Consider the following 18247-nt stretch of genomic DNA (forward strand, 5'->3'; position numbering starts at 1 on the left):
TCATAAGTATATTACAACATCAACTGCAGCTCCAAATTCTCAAGCCTCCCATCCTGACCACCTCCGCTCCATTTCAAGAAACTACCACTTCTTCAGTTGTCCAGCAACGCTTCTGTCTCAAGCTAAACATCCACACCAACTCCTGGATCTATCAAACTCACTGCAAGGAATCAAGCAGTCCCTTGTCAAGCTCCAGTTAAGAACAGATAAAATCCTGAAAAAAAGCCCCCTCCCTTGCTGTCACTGAACAATCATACACAAAATCCACATCTGACATTACACCTATACATCTTTCTTCAGAAAGCACTCAAGACACATCATCACTCTTGGCATGAAGAGATGTATGTTGTATATCAAATACTACGCCTATCTTCATCACCACGGGAAGAAATCCCTGTCTCCAACTTTCGTGCATTTTAATGAAAATTTTCAAGTTTCCATTGATGTTTTTATGAGCTTCGGTTCACCAAGGGATCGTGATTTATCAAAAGCAGTCAAATTTAGCGCAACAAGACCCATCCATCCAAATCCGAGATAGCCCCAATGTGGTAGGTCCCCCAGATAACATTCACTCAAGATTTATCTAAGGAATAATGAAGGGTGGCCCGATTTAACTGGGATTATGGCACGTTCCTCCGACACTTGACACCATCTTCAACCAACAGCAAAGCTCCCTGTCATCCACAAGATGACACTGGGCATGAGAAAGGAGAAATGTATGTATTAAGATCACAAGGTTATTTGAAATCCGAATAAGAATAGCTGTATTCTTCCAACACCCAACACAAGTGTCTAAGTTCACAGTTCAAGTTACCACAAGAAAATAAAACAAAAAAAACTCCAAAACAATCTCGTGACAAACTTCAAAAAATCTTTTCTGAAATTATTTGAAATTCAGATACAAGATATTCAGCCCTTGAAATCCCTTTAGTGTATTTTTTGCCTTTTATACTGGCCGTGTCTACAAACCTTTAAACATTATCCGCTTTTAAGATTTTCTACAAAACGACTTGAGATGTGCTACAAAAGGAAATCAAAGCAGGATCGAGTGTAAGTTATGAATAAAAAGAAAATATTTCCATAAATACGACCCTCGCGTTTCATTTGATATGCACTTTAATAATCCCTCAAGGAAACGAGCAAATAAGATAAGTCAAAATCCATATCATAATGACACTTGTAACTGATGTAAAAAGACGGATATCCTTAGATTTCTTCGCAACAAATCTTAAATCAGGTAAAACTTTGAGATGAATGCTGTTACTCAGTTGCTACAGGCTATTATTGAATTTCTTCCACAAGAAAGCCAGCCAGAAGCAATGATTTTATACCAATTACAAAGTATTTGAACATAAACACAGATCAAAGCCAAACGCTAACTTCAAAGAGACATAATGAAAGAAAAAGTTGGGGAAAAAATTCCATCAAAAGTATGATGATTGTATTTTCCTTACAGCTGTTTAATGCTTTTTGTGATGCTGAAAGTCATGGTTATGCCAGTAGTAAAAAGCAACCTATACTCATCGAGGAAAAGACAAAAAAGGCCTATTGAGTTTTTGTCACATTGATCAATCTTGAAATGGATGATGTCTTTCCTATAATTGTCATTAAAACTGTCTAAACCAGATAAATTATTCAAGCATTCGTTCTGCCAAACTCTGCCCGCCACATCAATTATTAGTAGTGCAAAGACTAGCTTAACTCTGCTTTGATCAAAACTTAAAAGAAAAGATTGCGTGTAACTATTTCCCAATGTTTAAAGAAAGCGTGTCGGAATCAGTTGATGGAGGAGCTAATGTAAAGATAACAACAGTGCTCTGTGAAAAATTCTTTCATTTAAAAACTGTTTTCATGAATTTTTAGCTCCATGGATGACTGTAATTTATTTATGTTCCATTATCCAGTATGAATAATGCTGTCATTTTTTAAACATTTATATTCATAAGCTGAACAAAAATGCGAGACAAAAAGTAAACACAGCAATTACTGTAATGCACATTTTGCCTGTTTTTGAAATAAGTCCCAAGTGGCAACCATTTTGCCAGCAAGAAACAGATGTCAGATATCGCTATATAAGAACTTACCTGATGAAAGTAATCAAAACCTAGTTATAATCCAGAAATATCCCGAAAGACACCAGGATCTTGAGCACAAACTCCAATGTCAGGGCTTTGTTCAGAGCCAAGCTAGTGTAGTACTCCTTGTTCGAGGTGGCCGTGAACAAAAACCACCCAAAAAACAAGTAATATCCATGTCAGAGCTGCAAAAGTAACATCAGATCATCCTCATTGGAGAATGCTTCAAGTTTCATCCAGTTCTCATTCAGTAATTATCCAAAGGAGGCATAAAACTCCAGAATTTGTCAGAGCCCAAGTGACTCCGTCTGCCTTGGCGTCTGCTATGCATCCAATATGGCTGCCAGCTACTCGCATGGCCTAGTGTTGGGCTGGGAGTGTGTTTGAGCAGCTGGTTGTAGGCTATTCCGGAGTATTCAGCGGTGAGTGTTCCTCAACACAAGAACAGCCTCTCAGCGTGGGGTTGTTTGTGCTCTACAGCCTCTCCACGCTCACCAATTTCAATAGGCACAAACTCGCCCACAAGTGGCGATCATTTTCTCTGCTTCTACACGGACTCCCAGTGTCAACATGAGCCGACCTCGGAGTCTCAAAAAGCTGGAATAATACTATTTAGGGGCAACACTCCCCATTAAGACCTTTGATCCCAGAATAGCACCCTAGATTGTCTGGCAAAGTTGTTGGGAAAACAAAATCTGTCATGTATTCAAGGGCTGTAGGCACTCACAAGGGTTGGTCTGACAGCCTCAATGGGCCATTAGTCAAGTGTGGTGAATAGCCGAGCAGTCACCGCACAACTCCTTATCCTTCTTAACACACCTGATCATAAAATTGCAATCGGCACTGCAATAAATCTACTGGCAAACACTAGTCCAGCTTTGGAGGTAAAACAATTGTTCCCAGCTTAAACAACTGCAGCGTACAATTGAAATTTTCCAGGTACTCGAAAATCTTTCTGGAGGGTGATGAAATCTGCATGCATTCCCAAGCATCAACAAATCTCTCATCTCTGACGTTTTTGTCTGGCTGAATCACCCCAGAAAACATGGGACATCCATTATGACACCTGCATCCGTTCTCTATCATAAATACAGACAAGAAGCTGTGAAAACTCCAGAGCTAATGTCTTTTTTGCCTCCATGGAAGAAAGCAATCGGAGTTGACATGCTCAATAAATAATGCATCCTCTGCACACGATAGCAAGGAGGTAAACAGACTCCCTAGACAACCAGCTTCACGCCTCACAGAATTTTAAAGAGGTGTTTCCACTCTTGTTTCAGAAAGAGAATCCCATTTCGGTTTCTTCTGGCCACCCAGATATCATAATCTGTCAGTGTTTGCTATGATATCTCCATGTTTGCTCACCTGGGCGTTGGAAAAAACTGAGGAATTCCGAATTGATAAGATCTTTTCAACTCACGGCCACTTAAGGATAATTTCAAAATGTCAACAGATGTATTATGATAACTTTTAACTGTACAAATTAAGCCTTCAAATATTTATCAATATTAACATCTTTGCCCTTTGTCATCAATTTTTATTTACACTGACCAAACTACTTATTATCTATTAACAAGAATGGTCATTATCAACATCTTTTCAGATTTCTCTTTCCATCAATCACAAACTCAACCAAGACTCCATCTGAGTTGTCTCCCTTTCCCTATAAACTAAACACACCACCAGGATGAAAACTGGTACAGTAATCAACGTCAACAACCAAATTTCTAAACAAAACTCACTCAAAATAACATTTCCATTACAACCACACCTAAAACACTAACAAATAAACAAACCCTTTCCCAAACCACCCCACAGGAAGAATCAAAACAAACCTGATCTTAAAGGGTAACGTGACTACCAGAGGGAGCCAATTTCAAAATGGCTGCCACCAGTGACATGGAGTGGATTTCTATCATCAGACAGTAAAGCACTGAGGAAGATAACATCCAGCTAGTCTGAGCTGAGACAGTTTATCAGCCATGGGTCTCCCTCTCTGTCAGTGAAGAGACCTTCGTCTTGGTGAACTAGCAAATGAAGGAGTGGAGGTGTGGACGATCCTAGCAGGCTGACACGAAACATACAGGGTCCCCGATATCCTGTGCGACCTTTTGATAATGGGCTAATCAGGCTAGAGCTTGTGTTTCCATCTATACAAGCACAAATGTGTTTGTAACAGATAGGCCTATGTTACTTCCTTGGCTATAGAAGTATCCTTCTAATGTCATGTTAGTGCTCACTGCAAATAGACACAAGCTTTCTGTGGCCAATGGATACACTGTACACCATTTCATGATCATGTCACTTTAGTTTATAAGTTTTCAAAATGGAAGAATTTAAAATGAAAAAACATAGCATTTTGTTTTTAAATTGATAAATGGCCAAAGCTATATTCTGAAGCAATATTTTATTATTTTTTATCATATTTGTAAACAGAACATAAACAATAATTTTTTTTTTATCTTGCTGTATAACTCATTTCAAAACACCTTCCTATAATACGCATTTATCAAAATAAAACTGTAGATATTTAATGGACTGGAAACAATACCAAACAAACAAAGCCTATTCACAGAAAATACAAAGAAACTGGCAGCATTTTTGTAAGGTATGAAACTATATTGCCTTGATGAAAGGGCCCTTAGGACGTTTGGGGTATAATCAGTGAACCAAACCGTCCCACTACAAATGGAGAAGGGTTGAGTCACTCTGTCGCTTTGCTATTTATATGAATTGAATGATTCCCCTTCCCCCGTCTACGCTTTCAAAAATTACAAACCAATATCCCATAAACCAGCTGGATTCTGTCTTGCCGGTTGACCTGATCGAAGAATCTTGAATTAATGTTTTCGTCACTGCAATTGTTAATGGTATTGCACTTTTTGATACGCAAATAACATAATAAACAACACAGATGTGGCAGTAGTTTAAATCAAATCGCCATAAAAACCTTTCGGCGCAACAAGAAAGTGGAAGGGGGATATTGGAAAATGCATTTGACCTGATTAAGAAATCTGTCGAATAGAAAGGATTGTCAATGTCACCGAGTGACTGGTCTTTGTGATTCTAACAAAAACGGTGCATTGAGCGGGTTTTGTTCTAAATTTGTCCTCGTGGACTCTGGTCGCACGCGTCGGCTTTGATATCGAAGACCCGCCATCAGGCCGAGACCAGTCTGAAGCTTTCAGCTCAAATCCCAGGGCAAATCGAATTTGCATTGACAGGAAAAAGCTTCATCAATTTTCGTCCGTATTTCCCCCGATGGCTTTCCTCCATTTCAAATAATGAAATTATGTGTCCGTAATTTCTCTCCCGAAGCATCAAAAGCTGGCCATGTCACGGTACGATACGAAGGTTCTCCCCCAGCTTAAAGCGGTGAGCAGTAAGCGCAGCATCGACACGATCAAACTAGTGTGCCTTGGTCGCAAGCCTTGTGGAATATATTTCACTTTCACCGATAGCTCCCTGATTGCAGGCAACTTCATAGGATAATATGTGAAAAGCCAGGCAATTCAATTCATACAATAGCTACTGGCCCGTGGGACTCGCGAAACGATAAGGGGAGGATTTCTTCAGCTCTCCGCCCTAGGTCGGCCACAATATCCTAAATTGAAGTCTAACACTCAGGGCACAAACTGGGAAATTACAAAAACACGCCACTGTCTCGGGGATAATTGAATACATTTAAGCAATTTCAGTGATATTCCGACAGGATCTATCGTCACTTTCTTTCTTCCGAACAAAATCCCTTGATCGATAGACTGAGAGAAACGGATTGTCGTAGTGGATGCCTTCCGACCATGTAACCCTCTTGTCGATTCACCTCAAGTCTTCTGGGACGTACAGTCTTATGGTAAAGACCGCACTAAAAGGTTATCGATATTATCAATCCTAAATGCACCATGAATAATGATTAAACTGTCATAGATCTCTGCATTTTGCTTCCTGTGAAATTCTGTCATTTTGAATCATTACAGGAAAATGTATCTACAAGCTTTGTATATCAAGTATTTCAAAGGCCTGAAATTTCTTATTATTATTATTATTATTCAACAAATACCTTTTGGCAAGATATATATTACTTATCATTTTTTAATCATAGAAGTTTTGTTATTGTAATAAATTGCATTTTAGGTATACCTCAAGTATTATAAATAGTAAACTGGAATATAAATTATCATCCAACCATGCAGCAGTCTTAATCAGTCAGTCAGTCAGTCAGTCAGTCAGTCAGTTAGTCAGTCAAATCAATCATCAAGGTTTTTGAATGGTATATAGTTTTGGCAGTCTGATTTTAAACAATATCTCAAAGAACTATACTACTTTATCACTTATCCTATTCACAATAAACAAGTTTTCCACCATAAAGAATCTGTCACCACCATCATCATCAATGCCGTAACTTGAAGCCTTGTCAACACATTAGAATCCTTCCTCCTCTTCACTAGCACCCGCTATTACCCCAGTCTGTAGTATTCACGCTAGTCCCCTTGTTGAGACTACAAAACTGTGCTGAGGACAAGTACAAATCCCAAGATGGTAGTCCTCATTGACTAGCAGCATTTGAGTGCTAAATAACTCTTAACCAGTTCTCTATGCATCAGTTTTGATACAAATGTGGAACTGAACAAAACTGACAGAAATAGTAAACATAGTAAACATTTGTGCCTTGTCCAAGCAGGACTAGCTGCAAACCCTGGAGGACAAGTGAAATAAGGCTTACACTTGTCCTCTGCTCTGGTCTTCCCTATGATGCCCCGAATGAAGAGTCCAGTCCATACAGCCACACTGCCTCCCAGCAAAGGATTCTGTCCTCAAGTTCTGATTAGCCATGTACAGTGACCACTACAATTGCCACACCACAAACCCCAGGTAATGACCGTTGTGGTTTCTAACACAAGATCAACAGCATCCTGAGGATTCAGACTGCCATAATGTGGCCTGCTCATCTTGTCCCGGCTTGGAGTGGACAGGACTCTCACTACATTGTCTGGCCAAGTGCTAATGAGCTCAGACTTCCAGCCACGACAGCTGAGCTCCTGTCACCAGCCACAAGCTTATGGTGTCACTAAAAGAGCTGTGTGTTCAAGGTTGCTGGATGCTGGAATTAGCCCACCTTTTGTCCAGATTCAGACTTGTCTGCAATTGGGTGAAGGGAGGACGTACACACTTCCTCAGGGTAGCTTCAACAAAGAGAACTTCTCTGACTCGGGTGACCAAATTACACACTCTTCGTTTCAATTAAGTTTATCTAGGTCTGCAGGGTGGATGGAGATCAGTGTGAGGTCATAGAGTGGATGCGTGAGAGGGCAGCGAGGGAGTTGTGTTGTATACGGCTTGGAACAGTGTCTCACATCCCATAAATCCATGCCCCTTCCAAATGGAACAGTGTAGTAGGGTGGCAGCATTTATCCCAACATGGCAGCTTAAACTGTGTGATGAAAGTCGGAAGTGATGCAGGACAAGAGATTTACCACTTTGATGAAACCTACAAGCACTGGTACAGTGCTGACAAACCAAGAAACATAATTTGGATGAATCTGGGATTTGAACCTACAGTCATAGGATCCTGGCACAACCAAGTGACACAACTTTTCACAGTGAATTGCAGCAGCTTGGACAACAGCATAATGCATGCAGGATGGAGATGATGATCCTGACAATGCTCCACCTTCAGAATACCTGACATCCTAGGGAAGTTGTCACACCCCATACCTGTTGAAAGGCAACTAAAACAGGGATCTGATGGCCACAATGGCTGTCTGTGAGTGAGTAAATCAGGGTTATTTCTGCTCCACCTTCAGCAATACTCCAGTAATATTATGACAGGGGGCACCAGGACCGGGATTCAAACAATGTACTCATGTTGGGAATCGAACACGGGCCATATGTGTGACAAGACAAGGCTTTAACCACAAGGATACCCCAACACTCTGATTGTGTAATGTGGGTAATCTTTGGACAACCTGGACAACCGGAGATATGAACTGGACAAAATCTAGATCACTTACTTGGTTGTCAACATGTACTGAGCCAAAAGTACCAAATCTGATCATGTGGCAAGTTGATATTTCGTAACAATAAAACTGATTATTTGAATGCAAGCGGTCAAGCTTGGAAATTCCCACCAATCAAAAAAATCTTCCAGCACTCATCAGTCCATAAAATACTTCTTGACACAGACAAGTTGCCAAGACAAAGGTCCAGTGTTTCTGGAACCTGAAGTCAGCTTCTGCCAGGCGCCATCGTTTGCAATCAACTTACCACAATGTCTGGACAGAGAGATTAACACAGCCAGTATATAATGGATCAATTATTTTAATAAATGCATTATCCCTTGCCATTATACTTCTAATAAATAAATTTAGCTTGACAACCCTTGGCAATTACCTTGTGGTAATCACGAGGGGCCCATCTCGGGATTCCCCCTTAGTGAGCTTCACTTAGAGCCCGGTCCCCAATGAATGACATTAGTCGATATGTTAGCTCCCTTGTCCTCGGCTATGCTAGTCACCACCCAAACCGTAATCACGATAATGATGGAATTACGATGCATAATGCGTGTGTCGAGTTATCCATTTGAACGGACTAATGGTATCAACACAAGGGCTGATTTTATTAAAGACTTATAAAGCAAGAAAATTCTCAAACCCCATCGCTTGCTGGTCTCAGGGGAAATAACTCTGTATGGCTCTAGGAAATGTATCATCAAGATGACAATTTGAGTACAATTTTTGTGTTTTTGGGCTCCCGAGGGAAATTAATTTGGGGATCTCTATATCAAATCCGTGAGGAAATCTCCCTTCAAGAAAGATGAAACAATGTTTGCTTGTTACGAATTCATAAAGAAGCAAATAGCTGAACACAGTGACCAAAAATTAATCAAATTAAACTGATGAAAATGACATATCTAAACAATTAGAAGACAGATCACACAACTACAAAGTAAAGAAAAAACATTGTCAAAGGAAGCTGCCCTAGATTCCAGATAAGCGCAGGCAAAGTGAAAAGAATTTTCTACTTCAATATGAAAAAGACAACTTTTTGATAAGAAAATTATCAAAGGAATTGGATGTTCTTTGTCGCTTTTATTGTGCAATTTGAATTTACCTTTTTTAAACTTATTTGATAATATCATCAACAGCTTTCAAGATTAATTGCTGCAACAAAAATTGGTACGCCAAAATTCCATTAAGTTGGGAGTTGAATGCAGTCATTACAATTTGTCAAATTTGCTTCTTTTTACCAAAGTTTGTACACTGAGTTGTCGTTAATGTCGTAACTTTGACAAATGAGATCATTTTTACCAACTTCAAAGTAATAAAGTATCTCAAAAATCATAATATGAAGTGTATAACAAATAGTCCACATGCCCGGGAATACAAGCCAATGAACAGATCTCATACCCACAACCTGTGCTCGGTGAAACTTTCTTAATAATAAATTATCAGCCTCAATAAGCCTATGTTCCATTATTCCACCCTTAGATGTATCTCCGAACTGGTATATATCTTAATTTCCTATGAAGCTAACAAATAATCCATCTGTCATCTCATTAACACAATCATACAAGTCCAATCATATTCACAAGTCCTGTAAAGAATGACGTCTGCTTGTTCTAATCAGGGACTATCAAGTTGCAGTCTATGAAGACACAGCAGTACTGGGCCCAACAAAGGCTCTAATCCCATGTCCTTTTCTAATGATCCACGTCACCGAACTATCAATGCCGGTGTGACATGGCGAGCGGGAATCAACGTGCCACTTGACATCCACAAACGTCGTTTGTCATCTTTTCATGGAGTTGACAGGCCACGCACATTTAGAAAAAAAGCATTTCATCCCCAACAAATGAAACCCGCAAACACTTACACAAAATGTCAGGAGTTTAATAGTCTGAACTGACGCCTCTAAAAGCAACCATTGGGATATTCTCAACCAGTTTCCAATGCCAGCTTTTTGGTCTTTGTGGGCTAAAAGGAAACGGTGTGTGCGGGGATCTTTTATTCTATGGAGGTAGTCGTGTGCATGTCCTAGCGGATCACTTGTCCGACCGTCGGCCCCCACGCTCGCATCGTTATCATTGATCGAAGGGGAATAAAAAACGCAATTAGCTGGACTGGGTGAGTAAACAGTACTTTTCTCAATCCAACCTATAGTGAGCTCATTCAAACAAAATGGCTTCCTTTCCAATGGGTCCAGGTAATTTACACAAAATTATTCCATTTTTCCTGTGATTAAACAACAAAGTTAATAGGGAATTTGGAGCGACTGCACAAATAACTGTTGCTAGGCAGCGCTTCTTCCCATGCACGTAAAAAATGCGGCATGAAACATATTTCATACAATTTGCGGAAGTGATTATCCTGATGCCTGCACCTGTAGTGCGGTTCTTGGAGGACAGCGCCACGGAGATCAGCTCCCAGGGATCTCATTGGGTCTTTGTTCCCTTTTCCACATCCCTGGGTATTCCTGATCGCAAATTAATTTCCATTTTGCAAGGAAGACGGATGATGTCAATAAACGCCACCCAGTGACGAGACAATGATAACAATCAACGATGCATGCTTCACTCGCTAATTACGCACTGATGGTGGGGATGTCAAATTTGTGCAATTGTCAACCAACCTCTATTGACTCATCATCTAATATTGAGATATATTTGCACTTGAAAGCATAACTTCATTACAAGCTAAATTGCTCCTGGGGCACGAGTGGTTATGACTACGTTTAACTTGACAACTTTAGGTCTGATCGAGCCTATTCAAAATTAGCTGTACAAGAAGAGAATTATGTTAATCACAAGCATATCCAACAAAGGGAGTTAATATTGGGGAAACAAACTGTCATGATTTCTAACAATGTTTTTTTGGTTGTTTTTTTTGTTTCACAATTAATGCCAATACTTTGATATATGGTGAATCAACACAGCCCAGTTTTGTCACATTGGTGAAAAGGAATTGGATTAGAGCATTCAAAGAAAAATAAATTTAACTGATTTTTTCTTTTAACAAAAACAATACTTCAGAATTACAACACTATACAAGACACTAGCACCTGTTCAATAATAATGATGATGATGATGATATTACTTCGGCAGTGATCATTAACTTTGTTGGATGTTATGATGCCTAACTGACATGTCCTGAATAGAAAACTATACTTCAGCATTTTATTACTACACGACACAAGCACCTGTTCAATAATAACATGCCATCATGAAATGAAACCTTGACAATGCTGATGATGATGCCGACACTACGGCAGTGATCAATACCTTTGTATTGTATAGTGTTACATTCTGCATCAATACTATTGCACTATCCACCTTGACACTGTAATATATCATGTCACATTGCACTGGAGCTTGAACTTGTTTTCCCAAATATTGACAAAGTGCAAAAATATTATTTACAGCACGAATGATTGTAAAAATATTTCTGATTGTGAAGGTTTTGCTATATTTTATGGGGCAGTATTAACACATATTGTCAAGCCTTCATGCACAGGTGAATCCTTACGTGTTTCATTTGAACATGTGATGGTAAGCTTGTTCAATAATATTATCCTGCAACAAACATCGTTATTATTCCCAGACAGTCAATACTATTCATATCTTTTTCTAAGTCACATGTTATCAACCTTGTCATCCTGTTTATAAAGTGCCATTTTGGTTTCTTGTTTAACGCTGCCATCAACACTAATTCAGCCATATCACATCAATCTGTAAATAATGAAGTATGGACCAGACAATCCAGTGATTGACAACATGAGCATCGATCTACGCAATCAGGATATGAAGACATTCATCAACCAAGTCAGCGAACCTGACCACCCGGTTCCATTTGTCACCTCTTATGACAAGCATGGGATGCTGAAGACCAATTTTAACCTGCATCTTCATGAGTCTCAATCGTGACCAGGTTGGTAATTTTGTCAACCGGACTAGAGGCTTCCCAAGCTGGTTAAAACATATGTTTCAGAGAGTCTCATAACTATCAAAATTAGAGTTTTGGTACTTCAGTAAATGCCATGGATGCAGTGAATTTCAGAACTTGAAATTGATGACCTGTCGCAATAGACAAGGAACACAACATCATTGATGCATATTGTTACCTTGATGGATCAATGGCTGTCGCAAGGCCAGGCAGATATATACACCAGGTGTGAACAATGCAAAACCAACGATTATTTGATGTTGATATCACAGATCAAACAGTGGACAGATTGACGTAGGATTGATCTCAATATCGTTGCAGTTGGCTGTAATTGAATGTCACATTCCTGTCTTTCTTTCTTTAGGTGGCTCATTGATTGTATATTGAACACAAGTATGTAGCAAGTCATATATGAAATTGACAAGCAGGATTTTCACAGCTGGTGCAATATATGTACAATCTGATGAAACACACTTTAAACTGTTCTCGCATCACTGACACCGGTGGCTAAGTATCATATTCATTATACATATTTCTATTAATTGATCGAGGCAGTATGTTCCTGTGTGTTGAAATTAATGTGCAGTCTTATCGATTTCATGTTAAGTTCTGCTGTAAACCTAAGAATTTACATCACAAATGAATAATTAATTTCTATTTCTGTCAGTGCAATTTGTTCTCGGAACAATATGGCAAATTTATTCCTATTCAGAAACATGAAACACATTAAAAACTTCAGTTTTTCAAGTCCTAAGGCAATAGCCAAGCATTAACATTTCAAACATAAAACTCTGTCCTATTACTGAAAACAGTAACAAATCTTTCATTTCTTCATGATTCATCGGCAATTATCCCTAATTAACAAACCCAACAAAATCACATATATCGAAAACATCAACAGAAATTATCGATCATATTTTCACCATTACCATTCAAAATTCATTAATATTTCAAACTAATAACCCCAAATCAGGAAATAAAACTACACTAAAGAAATTAATTCCTTCAAATCTGCAACACATAAATGAGTATGTTTCCTTAAAAAGCCCCCTGGGGATGCCACAGGAGCGATTTCACATGGAGAAAGAGATGTCAAATGCGATACAGCTATCTTTCCCACTCTAGCAGTGATATACAAAAGCACACCTAATCAGAAAACAGGCACTTATCATACAATATTCATGATCTAACACAGTGTCCCCGACAAGTTCTATTTCTGTACCTACAGACTACGCAGTGCGTTAATCTTGGCTATAGCTACCTGTCGGGGGCTCTCCGGGTCACATGGTTGACTTAGAGAAGGAGAATCCTCCACAACAATGTAGTCCACCAACTCAGCTTTAGTATCCACCATCAAATCCATACTCGGAAACACCACTCTCCAGGTCACTTGTCAAATAAGTAATAATAGACGTGGGTCAACAAAGAGCGCCCCCTGTTGACAACCCACGGAGGCTCACAGAGAAGGCGGGTGAACAGGCGATGGATTCCGGGATGGGGAGGAAGTCGCTGATAGATTGCCTCAGTGCATCATCCCCAGCTCTGTGTGCATCTCATCTTCGCTGAATCTTTCAACTGAGAAATTACTTGTCAGGCGAATAGCCCTACTCCGCTATCATAAAACTCAATTTATCAGTGGGACTGGTCCAGTTATTGAGCTGCCTCCAAGCATCAGACTAGCAGGGGGAAATAACGCAGCTAAACATCAGGGACTTTCATAAATGATTAAAGAAGCAGAGAAATTGATAGCAGTTAGACGCATTGAGCCAGAGTGGCAAGGGAGGTAACTCTATCTGACACAAACCATGTACAGCCTGTTAAAGGGGCAGCCGGGCTACACTGTAGAGCGTGGCTCGCTCCATGATTCATGGAGTAATTTGCAGAGGAAAAGCCAGGGTCTACATTCCGCTGACACTATGAGTTTTATTGATTAAGGGATCAGTGCCTCACTGGGTTTTTGCGAGCGAGCCACATTTTCTACACCATCTTCATAAATTTATCGACATCTTTTTCTGCTTCAAGGAAAAGCATGTGCCCTTACTGGCATGCCAATTCAAAATGGCCGCCCTGAAGCAGATGCAGCTGTCGAGCATTCGACCCTCTTGATATTCACAAGATTTCTCACCAGCAAAATGAGCTAAAATAGGGCTAAATTTCACCCCATTGAAAGAGTGACTGTTGACCTGATTGCTCTTCTCACTTAAGTTTCCCCTGAATATTTGTATACAGAGCCTCGATCTGATAACGTACAGCCTATAATTAAGTTGAGGCAAGCAAACATAATAATTACAAGAAATTATTTAACTATTTATTAAATTTCAAATTCAAAAGTCAAACCATTTAGTAATCATTTTGCTGTGCATGAGTCAAACTCTAATTTGTTTCATTTCATTAAATTTTACATTTTTAGGTAAATTCATTACATCAATTAAACATCTGACTATCTGATCAAACAAAAATGAACAGTTTGGTAATAAATTCTGTTTATGACAAAAATTAATGCTCTTCAAAATGTCAAATAAATTTGAAAGTCACTTTAGCCTGGTAGTTCATATTACCCAGAGTTCCATTCATCACGTTTTATATTTATGGCTCCAATCCATCATTTGTTCCTGTTGAACAGCAGATGGGGCCTATGTTTCTGTTAACAGCACATTAAGCATATTGAAATTTTCTTCATACACAATCATGATATCATCTGTTAACACGCTTCCATCCCAGTTCCTATCAATCTACGACATGCATGTCATAATGAAAGCAAATTACTTATGTACCAAATAAAACTGGTGTGCTTCGATTATTGCTGTTACATGCAATTGCCTGTTGTTGTTAATAGTGAATTTCACAACGGCTGCAGCTAATGGGGGTTGAATTTGAACGGATCGGAACAGAATGGTCAATGTTGGCAGAATTGTTATTCAGAATTATAGGAAATATACTGAAGTAAATTTCACAAGGACAACAGGTTGTAGGTGTTGATTTCAGTCTGAGTGGCAGGAGCAGGCCTGCTACAACAACAGTCCCTAGGTGTTGATTGCGTTATGAATTGCTTATTGCAGATCTATTCCAAATTGACATCCAGGGTGCAATTTACTCCACGTTGTAAATATTGAACGAACTGAGTGCCAAACCATAAATAGCACCCACTTAATGGGAGCAATTAAACCTAGCTTCAGAGTTCACAGTTCTTTGATACCAAAAAATACTTTTGAAATGCAGTTTAGTTAAAACGAGGTCACGCCAGTGCACCAGGAGGTCCAGGAAACCTATTCAGCCGCTGGCTTTGAATACAACGGTTTGGTTGTGTTTTTTAACACCATATGGATTTGATAATACTAATACTTTCACTGCCTTTCTCATAGAGATTTACTTATGAAGTGGATGATGTTTACAAGATATGAAATCAATTTACACAAGCGTAGGATCATTCATGATGACATCTGCAATTAAATTGTCAGACGTGGGAAACATATTTTGGTCTTGCATGAATAACATGACATAAATAAAGTTGATATTTATCTGAATCACTCACACAGCCGAGATGTCTTATCCAGATAAATGATAAACTAAAACTTACAAAATATCTCATTAACAATGTAGTTGGTGAATTGGTAAGCTGCGTTGAACACTGCTTCACAGTATGTCAACAGATGCAGGTCTTACCACTTCAGTGAAACCCATGAGCAAGGATATGGTGCAGGCAAACCAAGAACATTGATCGGTGAGAATCTGGGACTTAAACCGACATTTTAAAACTAAAAACCATAGGTTCCTGACATCTTAAGGGACACAACTCTGCACAGCGAATTGCAGCACCTTAAACAACAAGGCCACATATGCCCCCATCTCACAACAAAGGGACTTAATTATTAAACGATTAAAGGAACGACAGTTAAAAGGAATTTTAATCACACAGGTTGGCTAGTCCAGTTGTTGGTGTTGCTCCTTGCCTTCAACTAGTCTGGGTTTGAGTCCATATGAGAGAATGAGTACGGTTGTATGCTGCTTTTAGCAATATTCCAGCAATATCATGGTGAGGGACACCAGAAATAGGCTTCACACATTGTACCCATCTGGGGAATCGAACTCGGGCAGTTGGCGTGACGGGCGAACACTTTAACCACAAGGCTACCCCAGCGTCTTTGAGTCCATATGAAGTGTATGTACCAGACCCCAAACATCCTCCAGATTGTGACTATCCGTTTGAAATCTATTCTCGTCACTCATATCAATATCAGTTGTCATGAAATAAGCATCAATCAATTTCAACACTAACAAACACATACACTTCACAGCTTCAAGTAATTCAGCCTTATCGTAATGGCTATACCGCAGAGTTAATAAGGTATAACATTCCTAAATCAACTAATAACATATCATTTTCTAACCCTGCATATTTCGCCTGACATTGACATAACAACAGTAGGATTGTTACTGTACATTTCCTAATATCCATGGCAATTATTCGTCTATTCCATCCCAGATGTGCTACAACCCTGTACCCATTGAACTCCCACATTGAGTCTATAGTGGCAATTTCATGCACTATAAAACCCCTGGCCATTTCCCCTTAGGATTAAAGAAAGGAGCCTTCTACACACGACTCGGGTATAAACTACCTTCTAGCATGCGAAAAACCCAATTGGGAGCCATTTATTTGCATTTCACTACGGGTATTTATTCTTATTTAATTTCTTGTTAGGACTTAGGTAAATATTCAGTTTCTTGGAGACTGAAATGTCACCGTTGCAGACAATATTCATTCAAAGGCGAATAAACTTAATTAGGCCATGATATGTCGGGCTGTTTGTCGCAGCCGAGTCACGCCATTTAATAATGTTAGTGTAAGATGAGGACTTGATGAATAATATAGTGTCTGTGATACTGCCTCTAGGGAGTTGCAATGAGCACAAAACTCATCATCATCATCGTCATCATCATCATCATCATCCAGTGATGACAGATGATGCTAGTAATGCATTGAGTCTCATAAGTGTTATCATAATTCTCATCACATTTACTATTATGATGCTCCAATTGACCAAGTCATACTACAATCCAAATTGTGCACAATATCAATCAAATAATTATCTGAATCATCAACGACCACTTCATACAAACTCCTAATGGTTCACATCCAAAGTGCCATTCTCCCCTTCCACACATAATCAGTTTACCTTCTCAACTCCCTGGGGAACATACCATAACATTGCCGGCATATTGTGCCCTCTATACACTAACCTCCTTCAGCTCATCGCACTGTGCCTCCATATTTGTCCACAAACCCAAACTTGACCCCGTCCCAAGCATCTCTCAAATTCACCAAACTTACATTTTTCAAAATTCATCAAACTTCCAAGTCCAACAAATACTCGTAAATTTCTCCCCGAGAAAACATGGTTGGAAAACAGAGGTGTGAGTTTTGGAGCACATTGACAGGGCCGTGTGTATCGCCTGCAGACTATGTGAGAGACACTTGTTGTTTACTTGCCTGGAGTGTGTGTATCAGTCGCAGCTTAGCGACACACGTCCAGCACATCACGTAAGGTAAACACACCTATTGAACGTTTCTTACAACAGCACCTGAAGGTCAGTAGGTCAAGAAGGAGCATGGATGAAGCAGTATTGTTCTTGGGAGTCTTAGATCACAGCCACAGATGGCCACTGAGAGAGCATGCCCCGATGGTGGAAAAGTGTCAGTATGGGTGGCTGCAGTGGTGGTCAGCAGGGTGAGAACTCAAGTCAAAAGCTGTACTAGCCCAGCTCAAGATAAAATGTCGAATGGAAACTTGGAAAGTGTGGTAAGTTTGGCGAGGTGGGCTTGGTGTGGAGAATTTGGCGTGTTGCCTTGAGGCAAGTTTGGTGTGTTGAGGAGTTGAGAGTTTGGTGATGTAGATTGCTGAGATAGGTTTGCTGTGGACATCTTCCATTAAAAGACATTTTGTGACCAGAGAGAATGGAATTCAAAAGTAACACTTTCAGGCAGTTGAACACCCACCAATAACTAGATAGGGAGTACAAACACAACAGTCATCCTGAAGCTTCAAACATCTTGTTTTGAAAATCAAAGAATCTTACCTTGTATCGGTAGTTTAATCCGGATCAGGTGTTGCTATATATCCACTATCAAAGAGTCCCAAATGAAGTGTACGTTGACCACCAGCGTGGACAAGGGACAGACACTGACCATTCTTTGTACAGATCCAGAAATAAACTTTATGACAAGCTCCTCTA

At 39.6% G+C, this 18247-nt stretch overlaps 1 protein-coding gene across 5 annotated transcripts in view; it reads right to left on the bottom strand.

Moving 5' to 3' along the window:
- Window positions 1-18247, bottom strand: part of LOC124142085 (autism susceptibility gene 2 protein homolog) — a 251314-nt gene that overhangs the window by 46868 nt on the left and 186199 nt on the right. Inside the window, exon 1 of one of the 5 annotated variants that reach the window (XM_046510354.2) lies at window positions 13275-13733. The exons of the other annotated variants lie outside the window; for them this stretch is intronic. Coding sequence (XP_046366310.2) covers window positions 13275-13376 — 102 coding nt within the window. The 5' untranslated portion in view covers window positions 13377-13733. Of the gene's footprint in view, window positions 1-13274; window positions 13734-18247 lie in introns of those variants that run through there. 5 annotated transcript variants of the gene reach the window in all.

Source organism: Haliotis rufescens, unplaced genomic scaffold, assembly GCF_023055435.1.
Source record: "Haliotis rufescens isolate VD_foot unplaced genomic scaffold, xgHalRufe1.0.p SCAF_38, whole genome shotgun sequence".
In the NCBI taxonomy this organism is placed as follows: Eukaryota; Metazoa; Mollusca; class Gastropoda; order Lepetellida; family Haliotidae; genus Haliotis; species Haliotis rufescens.